Source organism: Euleptes europaea, chromosome 5, assembly GCF_029931775.1.
Source record: "Euleptes europaea isolate rEulEur1 chromosome 5, rEulEur1.hap1, whole genome shotgun sequence".
Classification (NCBI taxonomy): domain Eukaryota; kingdom Metazoa; phylum Chordata; class Lepidosauria; order Squamata; family Sphaerodactylidae; genus Euleptes; species Euleptes europaea.
In genome coordinates this window covers 14795627-14818409 of record NC_079316.1, presented here as the reverse complement: position 1 = coordinate 14818409, position 22783 = coordinate 14795627, and the positions used below count along the sequence as shown (strand labels likewise).

Here is a 22783-nt window from a genome sequence, read left to right as displayed (position 1 = left end):
TTGGCTCATTCAAGTACAGTCTAAAGCAGGGGTGTCAAACATAAGGCCCGTGGGCCGGATCCCGCCCCTTGAGAGCTATTATCTGGCCTGCAAGCCAGCCGAGGCAGCAACTATTCCTCACTCTCAATCTGGGCTGACGAGGCATGGTCTGGCCCAGTCAAGTGGCATTTATGTTATATCCGGGCCCCATAACAATTGAGTTTGACACCCCTAGACTAAAAAGTTGCGTTGTTGTCCATGCCTTTCAGAGTCATGCAGATGGCCACTTCTCTGTTGCCCCAGGTGAGCAGCCTATTGGTACTAGTCTGCCTTCACATCTCTCCAACTGCTGCCTCCCCATTCATGCCATTCTCTGTGTGGGAAAGGTAGATTCCATTGCACTGTACTGGAAACACAACAGAGCGCTGCAACATTTGCTGGGGAAGTGTGTACGTGTGCATACAGAAATTACCAGCAGCCTGGCTGGGGAGAAACAGTGGGTATCTCCCTGGCTGCTGCACAGATGTGCTTTTCCTCTCTGTTCCGGCATGAACTGCACGTGAAAAACTGCCTTGTACTGAATCAGACCACTGGTCCATCAAGGTCGGTACTGTCTACTCAGACTGGCAGCGGCTCTCCACAGTCTCAGGTAGAGGTCTTTCACGTCACCCACTACCTGATCCTCTTGAAATGCCAGGGATTGAACTCGGGACCTTCTGCACGCCAAGCAGATGCTCTACCACTCAGCCACAACTTCTCACTGAAGGCAGAAGAACTTGCTATATATGTGGTGACAGGCAGAGGGGGCGAGAGTATTAGGCAGGTGTCCAGAGCAGTTAGTGAACTCCCCCTTGCTTGTCTGTCTAGTATTAATTTGCGGGGACATTTTTGTTAGATGTGACATTTGGTTATTAAATGCCAAGGCAAAATCCTGGACAATGCAAAATTTTGCCATATTAAAAATCGAACTGTATTTGTCCTTCCGAAAGTTCACAATGTCTGTATGTGCTCGTATGTTTCAGATCTACGTCAAGATATGCTCACGCTTCAAATAATTCGAATTATGGAAAACATCTGGCAAAATCAAGGCCTCGATCTTAGGCAAGTATTCTCACTGCTGACTCCAAATCTGTAGTTCCAAATTTAGTTTTTCATTGCCACTTCTGCCATGAAGAACTCGCTTGGTTCAAGCAGAAAAACTTTAAAATAGTTCATCGTGGTGATAATCAGCTCTGCCTGATTTAGATTTTCCTCACTTTCTAATTAGTGGCATTACAGCCTGCCTTTGCCATCTGCTTGCAACAAAGATACAAATGGCTTCAAAACCCAAGTATCATTGCAACTAATGTTCTTTGCTTTCCCCCCATACTCTTAGGCCAGGATCCAAATATCTACTTTAGGTATACCCAGTGGGATGTTTTATTTGAAACAATAGGCCCCTGTACCACAGACTGCTTCTGTATCTCCTCTCTAATTTAAAAGGTTTGTCATGTGCCCTGGGGAGCTGCTGTTCCGGAAACTCAAGCCCAAAGCTAATCTGGAACTAGCTGTGTAGATCTTTAGATTCCAGCCCTGTTGGTTATAGATCAAGGTATCTTGGTTTTTGGTTGCCCTCCAGTAGGAAAGCAAAACTTGGGGGGTTACCGCACTTTGTATTCCCAGCGATGTATTAAGAGTTTGAAAATGTTGTAAAAAACATTGCTTCAAAAGGGTTTTTGGATACCATGGCTTATAAATGGTTGGAAGACGTCTTCACAGCTAAAGGGGCCAAACAAAGTGCGAACAGTATTTTTTATAACGTTTTCAAACTCTTAATACATCGGTGGGAATACACAGAAAGTGCGAACAGTATTTTTTGTAACATTTTCAAACTCTTAATACATCGCTGGGAATACAAGTGCGGTAACCTCCTTGGTGTTGCTCAGGTTGAGATTTCTACACCATGTCTTCTTGTTGTTGACTCTGTCAAAGCATATATACTGTATTTTTTTGTATAAAAACAAAAACAAAAAAACCCTTCCAATTCCTTTTCTAGGATGCTTCCTTATGGTTGTCTGTCTATTGGAGACTGTGTGGGGCTCATTGAAGTTGTGAGAAATTCGCACACGATCATGCAGATTCAGTGCAAAGGTGGCCTTAAAGGTGCGCTCCAGTTCAACAGTCACGCGTTACATCAGTGGCTCAAAGACAAGAACAAAGGGGAAATGTAAGTGGGATTTTTCTTCTTTCTGTCTCATTTCCCAGTTTCCAACCTTGATGGGAGCCTCCATTTCTTCCGGCCTCCCTCTTTCCAATGACAGTGTTTTATAATGGGGTGTTTTCATAGTATGGCCACAATAAGAGCTTGGATGATCCTGTAATGTTTTCTGTGTACTGCAAACTGCTCTTTCAACATCACTAAATTTCAGAAGCCATTTGTTGTGCTCTGTGGGAGACCCTGACCTACATGGCCCAGGTTAGCCCGATCTCATTGCATCGTGGAAGCTAAGCAGGATAGGCCCCGGTTAGCACTTGGATGGGAGACCATCAAGGAAATCCAGGGTCGCTTAGCAGAGGCAGGCAATGGCAAACCACCACTGAACATCTCTTGCTTTGAAAACCCCATGAGGAGTTACCATAAATCAGCTGTGACTTGACAGCGCTTTAAGCGTACATGGGAGTATACTAGGTTTGTATAGTGAAGTCAGAACCCCAGTGGGGGGGGGGGGCACGGGGGAGCAGGCAAGCATCTAAGCAGTTAATTCTAGTCAGATTTTCTCTCTGTCTCTGGTAGCATCAGTTTGCACTAAAGCAAACAGCATGCTCTTGGACACACACCCTTCCTAGTTCAGTCAGCAGCAAAACTCACCCTCTCCTTTCCTGTCTGCACTCTCACCGGTTAAAACAGTTCTTCATCTGCGTGGCTTCTATGCAGTCCCACATTGGGGACTGCGCAGGCGCAGGCCAGCCAAGGATAAGATTTGTCAGCTTCTAGCAAAATCGAAAGTGAGAGTACTCCCCCTCCCCTCGGGGCATGTAGCCTTCCCGCCTAACGGTCACATAACCCAGGGGAAGGGAGCACTCTCCCCTCCAGTTCTCTTTCTGCCGCCACGGAGAGAGAACGTGTCTTTAGCTTCTCTTCATTATGGAGTCTATGAAGGCTTCTCTCTTCAAGAAATAATTAAGTCCGATTGCCACAGAAAAATTGCCTTCCTCGTGTAAGAGCTGTGCTAGATCACTCAGAGGGCATTGAAGACTCAGACTGATCACTTTTACATGGAGTCCTCGGGGTGGTTACCTCCACCTTGAGGAAAGTTTCCCGTTCGGAATCTCGGCAAGACATCTGAGGTACGTCTGGGCGAGACAAATCCTCCCTTCGGACCTCTAAGCGGTGAAAACCCTCATTAAACCGGCCAAGTTTTCTTGCCCCCGTCACTCGGAACGCGGAGTTGCCTTGGCGCCGACCCGCACCGGCACCGTTTGGCATCTAACTCACCTCGGCATCTCCCATCGTCATCAATGTCTCTTGGCGCCGAGCGACGACGTCTACGGAGCTTGAGGATACGTCTCATGATTCCCTGGTTAACCCCTCTGCCGGTTCAGAGCGGGTCCCAGGATGCCCTGATTAGCCCCTCTGCTCCTGTTCAGAGCGGGTCCCAGGATGAGCAACAGCTCCGCACTCAATTCCTTTTGCAGCCGCATAAGGGTGTTGCTATTCCGACTCCGGACAAGCGGCGCCCATGGCCTCTTGGCGCCCACGGCCTCTCGGCGCCCACGTTCTCGGCGTCGACATTCTCACCAATCCAGTTCGTCACTTGTCGACCTCTTACTCTGGGTCCAGGCGGCTTAGAGAGACCCATCATAGCAGCTCGTCCTCTACACGATCCCGCAATCGTCAAAGTCGGCCGCCTTGCTGCCTCTGACATAGGCACAGTGATGACTCTCGGCGCCGTGAGCCTTCTCGGAACCGTACGTTGCTGAGGCAAAGACTCCCCCTGGAGACTCTTCTAACCAAGGTCTCCTTCTACATTAAAGGATATGGTCCATTCCGAGTCCGATGCAACGGCTACTCAGGTCTCTGACTCGGAATTCCACACCTCGCAACCCTCACCTGTGGACATTGCAGGAGATACTAAATCACATCCCCTCTGGGGGATGTGAGATTATATGTAGAATTGATCCGTCTGGCTAAGGTTCTAATATATATTCCCCCCCTGACGTCTCGGATGACGACCATTATGGGTATATTACTCTCCTCTGAAGCAGGTCCTGTGGTCCTTCCAATGATACAAGCATTTGGAGGTGGTGGATTCTAATCGGACCAAGCCATTTTTGGTTCCCTCTTCAACAGAGGAATTGAGAAACTTTACAAGATCCGCCGTGAGAACGGTGATTTTCCGTACCAGTAGCCTGTCCCAATTTTTATGGTGGTCGAAGCCCTGTCGGGCAAATATAAATCGTGTTCACATTCCTTGCCCCTAACCGGGAGGGACACAGACTGGAGACTTTACCCAGAAAAGTTTATACTTCCAGTGCCATTGGCCTTCACATTTCTATTTCATGGCAATCATGGCCAGATACTAATATGCCCTCTGGGATGGAATTTCATCTCAAATTAGTATCCTACCAGAGGATCAACGCCCATCACACTAAACTGCTTGGAGCATAAGCACGACCTTCGACAGACAGCAGTTTATTGCGGCGCGTCACGTTGCAGACCCTTCCAGCAAAGTCATGGCCTCGTCCATAGTCCTTCGGAGGCATGCTGACTTAACCAGTCCATCCTTCCATATGACACTCGGTCGTGTATCTAGCACCTTGCCCTTGAGGGCACCTCCGTTGCGTATTGGGAAACCACCCCTTGAGGGCACTTCGCTCTTCAGCGATTAAACGATGCCTTTCTTGATCGTCTCAAGAAGGATAACCGCTAAGTCCTTGGGCATCGCCCCACTGTGCCAGCTTATAGCCAAGATACTTTGGCAGCCAGTCTCAACCATCCCACCTGTACAGGTACCAAGATACCTTCCACCTCCATTCTCACTTCTGCCCAGCAGGATAGAGAGTTTTTGGGCACACCTAGACCCAGGAAGAGTCCTAGCCAATCTCTCAACTGCCCTACAAACCTAAGCAGGCGTAGCTAGATGCTCAAATGCTTTTCACAGATCGGTTACCTGGTTGTTACAGTATATGATGTCCATCACTGATGGTAATTGGGTTCTCAAAATGTTAAAGCATGGATGCTTTATTAAGCTCAAGACGCTGCTTCCCTACCTCTTTCCGGCTTTCACTACGTCGCCGAAGCCCGCCCAACTCCTACAGGAGATTCAGGGACTTCTAGAGAAAGGGACCACCCGGAAGGTCCCCTCTGAGGATTGGGGCTACGGGTACTATTCTCATTTCTACCTAGTTGACAAAAAGAGGGGGAGCGCCTCTCTAGACCTGGGGAATTGATGACGCTGTCAAGATGCACAAATTCATATGTTGCTCATATGTTAAATACCCAAGGTCCTGTTTCAGATGAACAGATGTGGTTTGCCATTGGGCTTGAGTGATGCATATTGCACATTCCAATCCACAAAGACTGCGGTCTCTGTTGCGTTTTCTCTGCAAGGACAAGCACTATGGATGTGCGGTTCGCCCTTGGTCGTGCTATGGCACCTCGCACCTTCATGAGTGCTTATCTGCGGGAGTTACACACCTGGCCCTGCAGGGATGTGTCATTTTCCATACTTAGACGTCTGGCCAATAGTCGGTTACTCAGAGCTTGCCTGTGCTAGTCAGGCAGAAGTTTTTATTTTCCGTCCTAATTGACCTGGGTCTCCTGGTCAACTACAAAAGTCTCCATTGACCTCTTCTAAGGCTATAGATTCATGGTACCCACCTGCAATTGGCCACAGCTAGAGCTTACCTTCTAATACAGGGAATACGCTCCATTTGAAAGATAGTTAACCTGTTCTAGGAAAGGTTCCAAATGACCCCTATAATTCTCTACTTGAGACTCATGGCTTTTCCACTGCAGTTGTTGCCTTTGCTCGTCTCCGGATGTTCCCCTTGCACACTCGGTTTTCTGACAGCATTCCAGCTGAATATTGACCCTCAATACAAAAAGCTGTCTATCCCTACATCGGTTATTGCGTCTTTGGTCTGATGGTCCTCTTGGCCGATGTTGCCTTTTCAAACACCTGCTCCACAGGCTCATATGTTCCTGACACCTCCTTATCAGAATGAGGAGCTCATTGTACGGCTCTTAAGGCCCATGGTGTATGGCCTGCTCAAGAGTCTACCCTGCACATTAACTTTCTTGAGCTTCATTCTATTAGGCTTGCTCTCACAACGGACAGCACCGCCCAGCACAAACAGGGCCGCACAAGGTCCATTTGCTGTGCACAGAAGCCATTCCAGTCTGGGACTGGCCATAACTCATGGCTCCACTGTCACTGCCATTCACATCACAGGCACGAGTAACATTCCAGTAGACTTCGTAAGTTATCATCCTGACGATTGTCACAAACTCACTGTAGACTCACGTCTCTGTTATCTCTTCCTAATCTGGGGCACCCCGCAAATGTATTTCTTGTGACTCAGCACAATTCAGCGTGTCCTCAGTTGTGCTCCAGAGCGGGGGAGAGCCCAGGCTCCATGGGGGAAGCATTCCAAATGACTTGGTCGATCCCCCCCCTTCCCCTTGCTGGTCAAGGTTCTGGCCAAGATCTGGGCAGACAGGACAAGTGGCATCCTGGTGGCACCATCCGGCTAGGAGATCTCAGTTCACGATTCTAATGCCCTGACTCAAGGTAGTACTGTTCTTAAGATATTTCTCACATTCCTTCCAGAATCAAGCTGGCAGCATGGAAAATTCTATGTAATCTATGGTCAGATAGGGTGGCTCAGGTGCTGCTGCATCCCATTAAGTTGTCCACGAGACGTTTTTCTTGATGCCAAGCGGAAACGTTTTTCCCTGTGAGCTGCTGACAATGGTTTGTCCGGAGCTGCTTCTCTCCTGTTGTCAATTTTTGACTACCTCGTATGTTTAATGATGCTGGACTGTTCAATCCCTCGACTACTGTTCGGCCCTTCACGCTGAGTTGGACTCTCTTCTCTGTGTTTTTTTCACACCCAGACTCACAGAAGTTTTTTTACGGGGACATATTAACCTCTATCCCCAGGTATCTCCATCTGTTCCTCAGTGGAGCTTTCCCTTCATGTCCCAACTTATGAAATACCGTTTGAGCCTTTGGCCAATGGGGGCCTCTCTTTGCTATCCTATGAGACTGCCTGTCTGGTCACAATCACCTCGGCCAGTCGTGTCACAGATTTAACGGCTCTTTGTCGTTCCTCACTGTTTACTAAGTTTCACGCTGATTAAGTGGTGTTGAAACCTGAGCTTTCTTTCTACACAAGGTATCGTCTTACCTGTGTTATTGCCGACCCCTTCTTCCGATGCGGAGAGGGCTCTATACTTTTTAATGTACGGAGGGCCCTCCCTTCTTATTACAAAGAACCTTGTTTGCAGGGAAAACATTAATATGTTATTGCTGTAGCGACCACCATAAGGGTCACCGAGCCTCCCAGCAGACCCTGTCCAGGTGGATTACCTCAGCCATTAGACTGTCTTATGAGAGAGCACACGTGGATTGCCCAGACATGATCAAGGCGCACTCCACAAGAGCTTACGCTGCCTCCGTCGCCTTTTCGTCTAAAATCGACCTCTGAGACATCAGTCGAGAGGCGACGTCGTCGACCCCTTCTACTTTCATGAAGCACTATGCGGTCGATGTGAATTCATCTAGAGAGGCAGCAGTGGGACGTGCCGTCTTGCAGTCATTGTTTCGGTGACTGTCCCACACCCACCATCCGGGCAACCGAGCTTGCTACTCTCCCAATGTGGGACTGCATAGAAGCCACGCAGATGAAAACAGAGTTTCACTTACCTGTAACTGTTGTTCATCTGGTGGATCTTCTATGCAGTAACACATCCCTCCCTCCTTCCCCACTGTGGGACCTCTCTGCAATACACATGGTTGGTTCTGTGGCGGCAGGTTGGAGAACTGGAGGGGAGAGTGCTTCCTCCCCCTGGGTCATGTGACCATTAGGCAGGAAGGCTATATGCCCCGAGGGGAGGGGGAGCACTCTCACTTTCGATTTTGCTAGAAGCTGACAAATCTTATCCGTGGCTGGCCTGCGCAGTCCACAATGTGTTACTGCATAGAAGATCCACCAGATGAACAAGTTACAGGTAAGTGAAACTCATGTTTTCTCCAATTCCCACTCAATCAGGTGGAGTCCAGTATCTGGTAGCCATGAGTCCTGAAAAGTTGCCAATCCACATTTGACCAAACATCATCTAGCTTCCAGTGCCCATTTAAGAAACTTATATAGCAAGAAACTGAATAAAAACTTAGATAAAAGGCCAGTATGCAGTATTACAAATACGCTCCATGTTTCTGACAGGTATGATGCAGCTATTGATTTGTTTACACGCTCTTGTGCTGGCTATTGCGTGGCGACTTTCATACTGGGAATTGGCGATCGTCACAATAGCAACATCATGGTGAAAGATGACGGGCAGGTAAAAATCAGCTTTATTTGTGTATTTTCCTCACTTCCTGCTTTTAGAGAACGCTCGGCATGTCAACTTTGTCTGTTGAGAAAGCCCTGAGCATGTGCCGAAGAACCCCTATGTGATGCAGTGGATTCTGGGGCATGAGAAAAGGGCACGTGCCAGTTAAGTCTGATGGACCTCACTTATGTCCGCCTTCCAATGAGAGTGTTCTCTGTAATCCACCATTCCTCCCAAGCCATGCATTTCAACAGATGACTGGTTGTGGTGAACAGGTTACCTTTCAGAGAAACATGTCTGCCAGCACTGATAATAGTCGTTGTCAGACCAGTAGGTCCATTTAGTCTGGCATCCTGTTTCACACAGTGGCCAACCACTTGCCCTGGAGGGACAACAAGCAGGTCATGGAGGCCAAGGCCATTCTGTGATGTTGCCTTCTAGCAGTGGACTCCAGCAGTCTGCTGCTTATGAATGTGAACGTTCCCTTTAATCACCATGGCTGTTAGCCATTGGTGGACCCTCTCCTCCATGATTCTGTCTCATACCCTTTTAAAGCCATCTATGCTTGAGGCCATGACTGCGTGAACTGGCAGTGAATTCCACATTTTAATTACTCCTTGAGTAAATAATTACTTCCTTTTGTCAGTCCTGAATCTATTGGCTGTGAATTTCATTGGGTTCCCTCAAGTCTTAATATTATGGAGAAGGAGATAAAACTCTCTCTCTCCTCCCCCCCACCTCAGTTTTCTACCCTATGCGTAATTTTGCAATCCTCTATCATGTTTCCCCCAGTCATCTTTTTTCTACACATAGATCTACATGGGGTCATTACAGTATCAGTTACTTTATTTTCAGTTGCTTTCCCCATAAGTCTCAGCACAGAGTTTGCCTTTTTTTCACCAGCATGGCACATGGAATCGAAATGTTCATCCTGTTCACTACCACCCCAAGATGTCTTTCACTGTCAATTGGTTCAGAGCCCATCAGCATAGGGGGTTTTTGTCGCAACATGCATCACCTTCGGTTTACCTACATTGAATTTCATGTACCACTTCTCAGCCAGGAGTTTTGAAGAACTCCTGATTAAGCTTCCAAAGAATGCAAGGGTTCCCTGGAACAGAGGTTGAAGGCATCTGAAGTCACCCATAGGCAGCTACTGTATCACTGCTTAACTTCTGAAAAAATCAAAGCAGTGATCAGATATGAACTGTTGACCCTCATGGCTTTTCTCATTAGGTGATAATCTAACATGTTATTTTCTTTGAAGCTGTTTCACATTGATTTTGGACATTTCTTGGATCACAAGAAGAAGAAGTTTGGATACAAACGTGAGCGGGTACCCTTTGTCTTAACACAAGATTTTTTGATAGTGATTAGTAAAGGAGCCCAAGAATGTACCAAAACCAGGGAATTTGAAAGGTGAGCAGTCTTGGAGCTGAAGTTCCTGATTCTTAAGCAAATTTTGTTGCTTCATTCATTTGTTGCTTTCTGGACGAGACAATTTATTTTAGAGGGAAGGGGGGTTGATTTCTGTGGGTGCCCTTGGTTTGTATTAAGTTTTTTTGTAAGCAAAACTGTGTGTATGTGTGTGTTTATGTATACTTAAGAGAACGCTAACAGTGCAGTTATTGCTTATCAATCTTTATTGAGTAGCAGTGGTTTTTAATAGTTGGAAAGGGCTGTGATGCAAAGAACGATGAGAATGCTGTAGTATACTGCATACGTACATTAGAGTTTTTCAATCGTCCCATCTTAAAAGCTGCCCTTGACGCTTGGGGGGCATGGAGAGGCAACCCCAAAGCAATATTCCATGAAGCATGAGTGCCTGACATTGTCAAGGAAAATTGGCACATGCACAAAACTTGCTGTGTGCAAGGTCCTCTTGTGATTGTGGTGTAGTGGTTAAGAGAAGTGGTTTGGAGCGGCGGACTTTAATCTGGTGAACTGGGTTGGTTTCCCCACTCCTACACACGTTGCCAGCTGGGTGAACTTGGGCTAGTCACAGCTGTCTCAGCCTCACCTACCTCACAGGGTGTCTGTTGTGGAGAAGGGAAGGTGATTGTAAGTCGGTTTGATTCTCCCTTAAGTGGTAGGGGAAGTCGGCATATAAAAACCAACTCTTCTTCTTCTTATCTTGAAGTATTGCATTTTGGATTCGAAGTACCCTTAAGCCCTTACCTATGATGCTTTCGATGACTGGAACTTTGCAAGTTTAGGAAGATGCATCGTGCTGTTTATTGATAGAGTGTAATACCTCACAACTGAAATGAAAGTTCAGCTCTTGCTACAGTCATCAGTCCCAGACGAATGCAGACCCCCCGCCCTCATCCCTTTGTGCCTCACGCAGATTAAGGTGGAAAGGTATAGACCTGCCTCGTCATAGACGTTTTGACTGTTGATAAAACCTGCTTCAAAGTGCTTGTCCCAAGCTTTTGAAGCCAAAGGGATGTCTCAGAGTAAGGAGTCTGTGCCCTGTAATAAGCAAAGCACTCCCCTGCTGGAGAGATGGCAAAGTGACACAGGGAAGAGCTGGCGGCTCATTGGTCACAGTCAAGGCAGTATGAGCAAACTGTTAGATCAAATAGGCTTTTATGGGAAAAAAGACAGTGGTTAGGCAACCTCTTTGGCCCAGGTGCCAAGCACAATGCAGTGTCCATCTGTGAAAATGTTGCTGTGCCAGTAAACGAAGGGGAGGAGGAGAGGTGTACTTCTCCAGGCACAAAGGGAGCAAGCAGAGTTTCATCAGCTCTGTTAGGGGCTGGCCCCAGTTGCTTGGGGCGGGGGAGAACCTGTTTTGCTTGCAGAGCAAAATGGCCTGTCCTGCTGGTATCTGGCATACACATCGGGGTTTTCCTACTTTTATGGATTGATTTTATTTATTCACATGATTTATTTTTGCCGTCAAGTCTCAGCTGACTCATGGCAACACTGTAGGGCTTTCACAGCAAGAGACGTTCGGAGGTTGGTTTGCCATCGCCTGCCTCTGCGTCACGCCCCCTGGTATTCCTTGGAGGCCTCCCATCCAAACACTTGCCAGGGTTGAGGCTGAAAGTGTGTGACTGGCCCAAGGTCGCATTGCAAGCTTCCGTGGCGCAAGTGGGGATTCAAACCTGGGTCTCCCAGGTTCTAGTGCGACACCTTAACCACTACACCACGCTTGGCTCTCTTTCTTTATTGACATTATTTATAGTCTGCCTTTCTTGCTGAGACTCAAGGTGGAATTATGCAGTATAAGTCAACACAGGGTGAGACCTCTAATAAGCAGTGTCACAGAACAAGGATTACAGATATCTGAATCACAGCATAAGTATTACACAGGAGACATTAACAATGCAGAAAATGGTGTTGCATAAGTAGCAAACCACAAAATCAAAAAAGGTAAAAAGATGCGAGGTGACAGCTTCATTGTTGTGAAAACCCCTACATGTTTTGTTCTGTAAGCTTCATCAAGGGGATCAGAGTTCTTTTTGCTAAACCTTTCCACAGCAATTGAGTTCTATTATTTGCATAAGTAGAAAGAAAACCATGCAAGGAGAGTAAGATAATACAAAACACAAACAGATAAATACATACCTTATACAGTAGTACAGCCTACAGTCCCATCTCCTTTGTTAAAGCACTGTTCCATTTTAATATACCCTATTAGGTAAAAGGTAAAGGTAGTCCCCTGTGAAAGCACCGGGTCATTACTGACCCATGGGGTGACGCCACATCCCGATGTTTACTAGGCAGACTGTGTTTACTGGGTGGTTTGCATTGCCTTCCCTGGTCGTCTACACTTTACCCCCAGCAAGCTGGGTATTCATTTTACCAACCTCGGAAGGATGGAAGGCTGAGTCGACCTTGAGCCGGCTACCTGAACCCAACCCCCGTCGGGATTAAACTCAGGTCATGAGTAGAGTTTTTGACTGCAGTACTGCAGCTTACCACTCTGTGCCACGGGGCTCTTTGTATATAGCCCTTTCTCCACTGAGGGAAGCGCCTCTTCCGTCTTGGGTAGTTCTGATTGCGTGCCCGGGGAGGCAGGAAAAAGTCTTCTGTTCTTGTTCCGCGCGTGCGGGAAACCCCCTCAGTTTTCTTTCCTTCCTCACCGGTGAAGGCACGCTGACTAGCTGCTCCATTCTTTCTGGATTCTCTTGTTAGCATATCCTATCCTTTCCCTCTAGTTTCTCTCTCTCATCCCCAATACTGATATTCTCCTACTAATTCCCTTCCCTTCTATCGTTCCTCCTCTGTTTTTTCTATTTAAAAAAAGGGGGGATCTACTCGCTCTATTGCTATGGCAAAAGGAAAAGAAGATCACTTTTTATCTGAGGGGGAGCATGACGATGAGCACCTCACTGTAGATCCGGAGGTAGCTCCAATGGTTTCTGGCAGCCGCAGCCGAGGGCGAAGTCCGGGAGGATTCAGGCGCGGCAAAAAGAAAGCGGCCGGGAGCAGCAGAGCTCACACAAAATGGTGCCACCGCTGCCTGAGGAAACCGCGGGAACGCTCCGTTGTGCCAATACTGGCTTTGACGGAGCGAGCAGAGCAACACAGAGCTGCAGTCAGTAAAATAGTTTCCAACCCGTCCCGGGTGGAGGAGGGTCGGGGCCCTTCCATGCAAAAGGAAATTTATGATGCAGTGGGGTGGGCTTTCAGAGATCTCCTACAAGGATTGCAGGGCACAGGTGCCTTAAGCCGCACGGGCTCCCACAGATCCCTTCACTCTGAGGTACGCAAAGACCCCGGGCCGTCACAACCTAGGGGGGAAAGCGATTGCACCCAAGAAGGCCCCCAGAGTCCATGGCTTACTAAGGCGGCCAAAAAGGCAGGTGCTCTGGCCGGTTCTCACTGCGTAGCCTCTGATTATGCTGACTCTTTACAGGGTTTTGACTTGGATGACAGACAATAGGAGGGGGAGGGCTCTTCAGACGAAGAGACAGTCCCCACAGACAGCCAGAAAACAAGGCTCTTTATTAGCGATGATTATCAAACTCTACTTTCAAAGGCCCTTATGGCATTGGATCTCAAGGTCCCACAGGGACAGCAGGAGGACCCCTCTGACCAGGCAGGCCCTATAGGCCATAAGGATTATTTCCCTGCTGTATTGGATCAGACTATCACAGTTCCATTCCCAGCATATTTCTGAAAGCTAATGATGTCTGAATGGGAGAAACCCACCTCAAACAGACAGTTTCATGCAAATGTTAAAAAATTCTACACCTTAGATCCTAAAACCATGGATCTCCTTAAAGTCCCATTAGTTAATGGACCAATTGCAGCCTTACAGTCTGCTGAATTAGTCTCACATGATGGCATGGGCACCATTAAGGACCCCTGGGATAGGAAGGCGGACTTTACTTGCAGGAAGGCACATGAAGCGACTGCATTAGCCATTCAGGCTTCAGCCACCACTTCTATTTTTGCCAGGGCTTCTTTAATATGGCTCAAAAAATTGGTTCAACTGGTTTCCTCAGAGAACAGAAAAGTGACTGAAGGTTTTAGCAGACTTTTGAAGGCCACAAATTTCGTGGCAGACGCCACGTTAGACTCCATGACATTTGCATCAAGAGCTATGGCTGCTTCTACAGCAACCAGAAGGGCGCTCTGGCTTAGGGCATGGCCTGCTGGATATAACTCTAAATGTGCAGTAATGGCTTATAATGGCTTATCCCTTTCAAGGGGGGCTTTTAGTGGGGGATGCATTAGATAAGATATTGGTAGAGACGCGTGATAAAAAGAAAGCCATGCCTAAGTCAATAAGGAGAGAGGGGTGGCCCTCCTCTTCCTTTCCTTCCTTCTGCTCGTATCATACCCTTTCTAGACCTAGACAGGATCAGAGAAGGGGCAGCTGATCTTCTAGCAGAGGATTTTTTGTGGATCCAACCGTTACAACAGATTCTCCAACTCAGCTGGAAGAGGCAACAACTTCAACAACAACAGAGGCGACAAACAACCCAAGTCCTTCAAGCAGTGACGCCAGACAGCAGGACATCGGGGGACGTCTTCATCGCTTCCTAGCCCAGTAGGAAGCTCTTCAGCCGGACGTCTGGGTAAAACATCTAATTCAGTCCAGCTATTGCATACAATTCCGAAGTCTCCCCCCCAGACAGATTTGTTCTACCCCCAATATCACACAGACCAGAGAAGCGACTAAGAACGTTACAAGCAATTCAGCATCTGCTACAAATAAAGGCTATAGAACCAGTACCATCAGAAGAGTGTTGCAGGGGTGTCTACTCCACATTTTTTTCACAGTCCCCAAGAAAAACGGGGATTGGAAAGCCAAATTAGATCTGAAGTTTGCAATCGTTTTTATCGTCAAAAAGAAAATTTGCATGGAGACACTGAGATCAATTCTAGAGGCTCTACGACCGGTTCCTTTCTCACGTCCATAGACTTGACAGAAGCCTACCTACACCTGCCAATTCATCAGTCTCACAGGAATTACCTGCGCTTTGCTTGTCAGGACAGACATTTCCAGTTCTGGGCTCTTCCCTTTGGCCTCGTGTCAGCTCCTCGGGTGTTTACCAAAGTCTTGGTCATGCCCATAGCACACCTGCGCAAGGAAGGTTTGCAGCTCTTCCCATATCTGGGCAACATCTTGATCAGCACCCCGTCCAGGAAATTGGCCAAACAACACACCCGGAGAGTTCTCCAGGTGCTTACTCAATGCTGCTATCTAATCAACCAGAGCAAAAGTTCCCTCCATCCTCAACGAAGTCTTCTACACCTGGGAGTGATCATCAGTACTTCAATCAACACAGTGTCACTTTCGGAGGACAAAGCACGAAATATCTCCAATCTGGCAAGGAATGTTTCACAGAAGTCATCGGCACAACTAATGCTGCTCGCACGCTTGCTGGGACTTATGATTGCTTGCATTGGCTGTGTGCAGTGGGCCCGATTTCATGCCAGGCCCCTACAATAGCTTTTTCGTCCTTTCCAATTGCATGTACTAGCCAAGGAGGTGATGTCGGTCCCAATCAGTCCACAAGTAAAAACCAGCCTTCGGTGGTGGTCCAAGCCAAACAACCTGCTAAGGGGGGTGGAATTTTTCCATGAAGAACCCATCCAGATGTTCACCAATGCAAGTCTGGAGGGATGGGGAGCCACTTTGGGTTCTCACATATCTCAGGGCACCTGGCTAATCCAGGAGGGGTCCTTACACATAAATATTTTGGAAATCAGAGCAATTCACAGGTCTATCCATACCTTTCAACATCTTCTCAAGGGTCACCATGTTCTAGTGTGCACAGACAACATCTCTGCCAAGGCGCACCTGAACAAGCAAGGCGGATCCAGATCCTCAAGACTTCACCAGGAGGTGGTGCCCATACTAACGTGGCGGAGAAACATCTGAAATCCATCAAAGTGGAGCACATCAGGGGTATCTTCAACAGCCAGGCAGACTGGTTGAGCAGACAGCGCCTGGACAAAGCCGAATGGTCTCTGGACAAGTCAGTGTTCAGGCAGATCTCCAAGAGATTGGGAAGACCAATAGTGGATCTCTTCGCATCCAGCACCAACAGCCAGTTCCCAAGATTCTTCACCAGGTTCTACAACCAGAAAGCGGAACAGACAGATGCCTTGCTGAGCCCATGGCCGAGAGGAATCCTATATGCATTCCCCCCTCTGCCTCTGCTTCCGCAAGTCATTTGAAAGATCAGGCAAGAGAGAGCAGTACTGATCCTAATAGCTCCAGACTGGCCTCGAAGACCATGGTATTCGGCTCTACAGGAATTCCATAGGGGACCCATGGCCACTTCCTGTTCTTCCACACCTACTGTCTCAGGGACCACTTCTCCACCCAAATCCAGGTTGGTACAGGCTGACCGCCTGGCTCTTGAGAGACAACTGCTCCTGAAATGTGGCTTCAGTGTGGAAGTGGTCTCCACTATGTTAGAGGCCTCCAGGCCTTCAACAAAAAGGATTTACAACTGCTCCTGGAAAGCCTTTGTCAGATGGTGCAGGAGAAAGTCTATAGACCCTCTGAATCCTGACACGCCGCAGATTCTCCTCTTTCTTCAGGAGGGGACTAAACCAAAAACTTAAAGCCACCACCCTAAAGTGACAGGTGGCAGCAATTGCTACCGTCATTAATCAGCGAGATGGTTTCGATTTGTCAGACCATCTACACATTAGCGCTTTCCTAAAAGGTGCTACTCAACTTTCTCCTTCCACAATGCACAGATTTCCAACTTGGAGATTAAATGTCATACTGTCTGCCCTTACCAAGGCCCCCTTTGAGCCCTTAAAAGAAGCCTCATAGGCTATGGTCAGAATGAAAACTCTCTTTCTAGTGGCAGTGACATCAGCCAGAAGAGTATCAGAACTAGGGGCTCTGTCTATAAATAAGGGCTTGTGCATTTTCCATAAGGATAAGGTGGTCCTTAGAACCGATCCGTCCTTCATCCCTAAGGTGAACACGCCACTTCATCGTAATCAGGAATTACACCTGCCATCCTTCTGTCCGCATCCATCTTCACAAAAGGAAAAAGAGTGGAATACCCTGGACATCTGACGCGCTTTGAAGTTATACATCTTGCGTTCAGCACCTATTAGGAAAACAGAAGCTCTTTTCATCTCCTTGTCCCCATCATCCAAGGGCAACAAGCTTTCTCGGTCGGGAATCAGCCAGGTCATCAAGCAATGCACAGTTCTGGTGTACAAGTCGAGCCACATCCCAGTGCTGGAAGGAATAACTGCACATTCGGTCAGGAGTGCATCCACTTCAGCTGCTTTTGAAAGACAGGCTTCCGTAGAAGACATTTGTAAAGCCGCTACATGGTCTTCAATATCTACTTTCATTCGCCACTACAGAATACACTCCTTTTCTTCTGCGGACGCAGCTTTTGGGCGACGAGTTCTCCAGCAGGTAGCGATGGATTGATTCCCACCCAAAACAAACGGACAGCTCCTGGAGGTCCCAAGACAGAAGATGCCCTTCCCTCAGTGGAGAATGACCCTTGTTTACTCGCCATGAAGGGTCCTTCTCTCTGAGGTAAGAAGGGCATCTTCCCCACCCGGAAGAAGATTATGTCGTCGCACCTGAACTTACCTGCAAAAAAGAAAGAGAGGGAGAGAAGGAAAGGAAGATGATAGATCTTAGTCATTCAGAAAGTTTTCATCGGGGCTAGCTCAATACCTTACCTGACTAATACTCTTCATGTTTACTTACTTGTTAGTTATAGTTAGATGCCAGATTGTATAAAAAGATGTTCTTCTCCAGTTCTAGTTTGGTTGTACCAGTTCTTCCTGTTTCCTGTTCTATTCTTTTCTCATATTCCTACTTTGGCTCTTTAAACATAAAACTGAGGGGGTGGTTTCCCGCATGCGGGGAACAGGAACCGAATGCTTTTTTCCTGCCTCCCCGGGCACACAATCAGAACCACCCAAGACGGAAGATGCCCTTCTTACCTCAGAGAGAAGGACCCTTCACGGTGAGTAAACAAGGGTCAATTAGCTTTATAAAAATTCCATCCCCATAGACTCTGTATTTCAAATTTTTGTTTCCCAAATAATTTTTATTTCAGGAAGCCATATAGGACAGGCAGTAGGTCTTTACAGTGAAAAGCAAAAGTTCAAATTATTTTTCCATTGTGAGGAAATCTTGTTTGTTTGTTTGTTTTCTCCTTGGTGCCATGTAACAACAACAAAAAAGCATCTTGGCCTTTTCAAATTTGAAGGTCAGCCAGCATCTGCTTTATAGATATTAATCCTTTTGTTTAATTATTCCTCACCATCTGAAATCGGTTGAGTGTTTGACAGCTGGGCAAAACAAAAGTCTTTGTTTGTTTTTCCTTTTCAAGGTTTCAAGAAATGTGTTACAAGGCTTACTTAGCAATCCGGCAGCACGCCAACCTCTTCATAAACCTCTTCTCCATGATGCTCGGTTCGGGAATGCCAGAGCTCCAGTCTTTCGATGACATTGCGTATATTCGGAAGACGCTGGCCTTGGACAAAACGGAGCAGGAAGCACTTGAGTATTTCATGAAGCAGATGAACGATGCTCATCATGGCGGCTGGACGACAAAAATGGACTGGATATTCCATACAATCAAGCAGCACGCTTTGAACTGAAACCATGGTGGTGAAGATGGCCAACCGCCGGCCCGTTTTGTGGGCTCTCCACTGCACTGTTGACGCTTGGCAGTAAGGACTTCTTTGCGTCATAATTGCACAAACCACAAGCAGCATTTAAACTTGCAGCAAGATTAAAACACTCAAAAACTTATTTAAATATGTAAAGCAGGGTTTTGGAACACTACAGATCGTGCATTTCAAAAAAGAGAACTTTTCCTACGTGTACAGTCATGCTATGCCTTAAGTCCAGAAAGGTAAACTTCGGAGATTTGTTTATCTTGGTTTTTTGTTTAATTAGGGGAAACTGTGCCAGCATTAAAAACCAGTCTTTCAGATGTTCCAGTTGGCCTGGTGAGATTCAAACTTGTGTGGGTAGCAAAAGATCAAAAAGAAAGAAAGCAGTGCTGTTAATTGCTTTCTGGAGGAGTTTCCCTCTTCCACTAGCCCGGTTCAGTTAATTTGAAGAGATGGTGCCTTTCATATTAATTCAGATGTAATTGGTGAATTGAAAAGTAGCAACCGGGTCTATTTTGGACTGACCATCTGCAGTTCACACGAGTCCTTAGGTAGGTCTTAAGAGTCTGCTGGACAGTATTAGTAAGGTCATAAAAGTGCTTGCCCTTCCCCACGGCCTCAAAAGTCTGGTTAACGGGGAGGGTTGGGTTTAGCGCAACACTTTGGATTGGATTTTATTTCCTAACCTAAACCTCAATACACTTTTTTCATGCATGTTTTCCAGAGCCTAAAAAAAAAAAAGGTGAGTTATTAGGATTAAAGATTATTTTTATAAAGGTTATTTATATAACAGAAACTATTAATATATTTCTTTACATTGATTTGTCCCGTTTTTTCTGTCCTTTAATTCTTCAGACCACTTCTCTCTTAACAGCCTGATCGTACGAGCCGCTGAGTTGGCTCAGTGACCCATAGGGTCAGATTTAAGGGTTCCAGCGCTGACCTGGTTTGGGGGGAAACGTCCACTTAGGTGGAGAACTTGCCCTTAATGTCACTGCAGCACAGATGCCCCATAGCCCCTGCATACTGCACCTCCCCACACAAGAGGTTTGCTTGGCTCTGGCAGGGAAGGCGCTTAGGGGCCTTTCAACGGTAAGGTGGGCAGAGCCTCACTTTCCACACTTTATGGTGCTGCTTTAATTGCCCACCACACAAACTTCCATTCCTGCCGCTTCAACTCAAGCAGCATCTTAGGGTTAGGCCGCTGGTCGCTGTCCTCATTCATCTGCCTCGAAGAAGGTTCTGTGAAAATCAACGGGACTCGGTTTCAAGGACACTCATGTTAAAATCAGGATGTGGGACTCCCAACATGGACAGCAAGGGGTCCTTTGGTTTTGATGGCGAATTTGTCCAAGTCGAGCTGCAAGCAAATTACGGAACAAAGGGAAGATTGACTTGGCAGGAGATCAGTGGCAATCCTTGGCAAGGGACCAGAAAGAACAATGGGAAATGGCAAAGAAGTTAGAGCCAGTCAACCTTCTCCCAAAGGTGGGGGGGAGCAAAACTCTCTGACAAAAAGGAAAGCTATCTTTGGATGGCGTTCAGTACTGTCAACTGGCCCAACTGGTGGGGAAGACCCACGGTGCGTTGGATAGATTGGTTATGGGAGTATGAGGAGGGGAAAGTAGTTGTGTGCTCTGCTCCAGGCCAAATGGTCACATACACACCAAAAGCTAAAATAGGCTATTGGAGAGTTTGTGCTTCCGCTGGTAACTTTGTGTACCTTCCCAGGAATCCTGCTTAACATTCTAAACATTAATAACTTCCTATACCAGCTGTTAGGGTGGAATGAGGTTCTGCAGGTCTTCCTTTAAACAATCTCAGGCAAAACTCCATAAACGAAATTCTGGGTATTTTGTTAATTCTCAGCTTTGGAGTCTACCTTTTGTCTTGGCCTTCTTCCTTGGACTGTTAGACAGTGATTTGCTCAATCACAGTAACCAACCAACTAGACGGTAACTGTATTTTCAATTTGATCACTAAATAGTCCTTTGTACTGCAAAATACACAATTATCTCTAGCATGCAGGTCTAACCAGCCGATATTTTATAGTTTTGTGTGTGCGCGCGTGTGAGTGTGTGTGTACATATATATCTGTATATCTGTCTTTTATAACATGAAACTGATTAAATTGGCACCAGTCAGATTACAAACTGAACCGAACTGCTGGTAGAACTCATTAAAAGAAAATGTATAGCATCGGCTACTTCAAGCCCTGTACAGAGTACCATTTTCTCCACGCTGAATGCTGTAGTTTTATTTGTCTCACAAGATTTGAAAGATGCTCCAGAAGGCTGGGTAATTGCGTGCCCTTGACTTTTCTGTCCCACAAATCTCAGTGTCGTTCAGAGTACAATGCCAGTTTGAGTATAATGTGCTGACCTTAGGTGTTAGACTTTTGATATAATAAATAAACTCATGTAGACTGTAAATGGATGGAAAGCTAAATTTCTTGAGCAAGCTAAACATTGAAAACGTGGAGTCCGCTGTTGTGTTATTTGAAGGAGGGGGGGAGAAAATGTAAAGTGGAGCATTTTAATTTTCATGGTCACAGGCTGTGTGTGTAACATGACTGAATTGTTGACAGCCACAAAACCCTGACTGAGGTGTGAAATGGTGGGTCAGACACTGCCATGGGGCTTCATAGTTCAGGAGCCTGCTGCTAGAGTGGTGGTAAAGAGGGGTTTTTCTTATCTCGGGACAGCCTGCTGGACTTCGCATCACTTTCTGAGAGGTTCAAACGTTCTCATTCCTTCAGATGGCCAAGATCCAAAGATCCCACACAACGAGTAGCGTGCTGTCTGAGGGTCGTGTTTCTCAAACATCAGCCTTCGGTGTTTCTCTCTAGTATCTGAGGAGCATGCCTATTATATGAGGTGCTGTGGAACACAGGCAGGACAATGCTGCTGCAGTCGTCTTGTTTGTGGGCTTCCAAGAGGCACCTGGTTAGCCGCTGTGTGGACAGACTGCTGGACTTGATGGGCCTTGGTCTGATCCAGAATGACTTTTCTTATGTTCTTATGGTGGGCCATTTTTTAAACGGACACATTCAAATAAGCAGTTTGTAATATAGAATTTGCAGAGTAAGAAGACAGTGCCATGGGCAGAGGACAGGTGACAATTTTGCTGATTTCCCTCATCCGCTGTGTATGACCACACAGTGTGCCCCAGCAGTGTTCCTGGGGGGTCCCGTGAACCCAGGAGTATCATTTTGGAGAGCAGTCGTGGGGTATGGCAGGAGGCAGAGGTAGGAAAATCCCACTGTACAGCCTCTGTTCCACTTGTACAACTCATTGAGTTAGATCCAAACTAAATTTCCCACTAACAGAAGGGGTGGAGCAGTTCCCACTGATTGTCCGATCCTGTTGCAGATTTCCAATTTGCCTTTCATGCTGTTCCTACAGTTCCCATCTCCCAGGAGCAACATTTTGGGGAGATCAGCAGGCAGCAGCAGGAAGTGAGAGGCAGAAAAATTCTGTTCTGCTGACAAGTTCCTTTCGTGAGTGGAAAGCTTACTCTGGGTCCATCCAATTGTCAGCAGTTAGATTTTCTGGAGGGCCAGTTGGCTGGTCTGCAGGCAACATTTGCTGCCATAGAAAACATTTTAATCGTATCTCGTTTGCCCCAGGCTGGCAATTGGGGGGCCAGTTAGTATCCCTGAAGGTGGGCCAGGGGCTTCTGGTTGGTGTGTGTGTAAAGTGCCATCAATTCACAGCTGACTTATGGCAACCCCATAGGGTTTTCAAGGCAATAGAGGTTCAGAGGAGGTTTGTCGTTGCCTGCCTCTGTGGGGACTGAGAGAGTTTTGAGAGAACTGTGACTGGCCCAAGGTCACCCAGCAAGCTTCATGTGGAGGAGTGGGGAATCGAGCCCAGTTCTCCAGATTAGAGTCCGCTACTCTTAACCACTACACCACGCTGGCTCTTTTCTGATTGGTAACCCATGCTTTACAACTGTGAAATTATGTGTTTGTTTTGTGTGAGGAAAGTAGCAGCTGATAACATACTTTTTTGCTCATTACTTTTTAGGGAAAGATGCTTTCACTGGCACTATTTTGCCCTGAGTATACTTTTATTACACAGACTACATCCTAAATACATGTGCAGAGGAGTGAGGGACCTTTGAAAACATGTTAGTTGCATCAAAATTAAGTGGCTTGGTGTTGCGTGGAAAAGACAGCCC

At 46.9% G+C, this 22783-nt stretch overlaps 1 protein-coding gene across 1 annotated transcript in view; it reads left to right on the top strand.

Moving 5' to 3' along the window:
- The window catches only part of PIK3CA (phosphatidylinositol-4,5-bisphosphate 3-kinase catalytic subunit alpha), a 45723-nt gene extending 26850 nt beyond the window's left edge, over positions 1–18873 (top strand). Inside the window, exons 17-21 of the mRNA XM_056849559.1 lie at positions 1002–1080; positions 2015–2185; positions 8410–8527; positions 9786–9937; positions 18313–18873. Of these exons, the coding sequence (XP_056705537.1) occupies positions 1002–1080; positions 2015–2185; positions 8410–8527; positions 9786–9937; positions 18313–18583 (791 nt within the window). The 3' untranslated portion in view covers positions 18584–18873. The remainder of the gene's footprint in view (positions 1–1001; positions 1081–2014; positions 2186–8409; positions 8528–9785; positions 9938–18312) is intronic.
- Positions 18874–22783: the final 3910 nt, after the last annotated feature.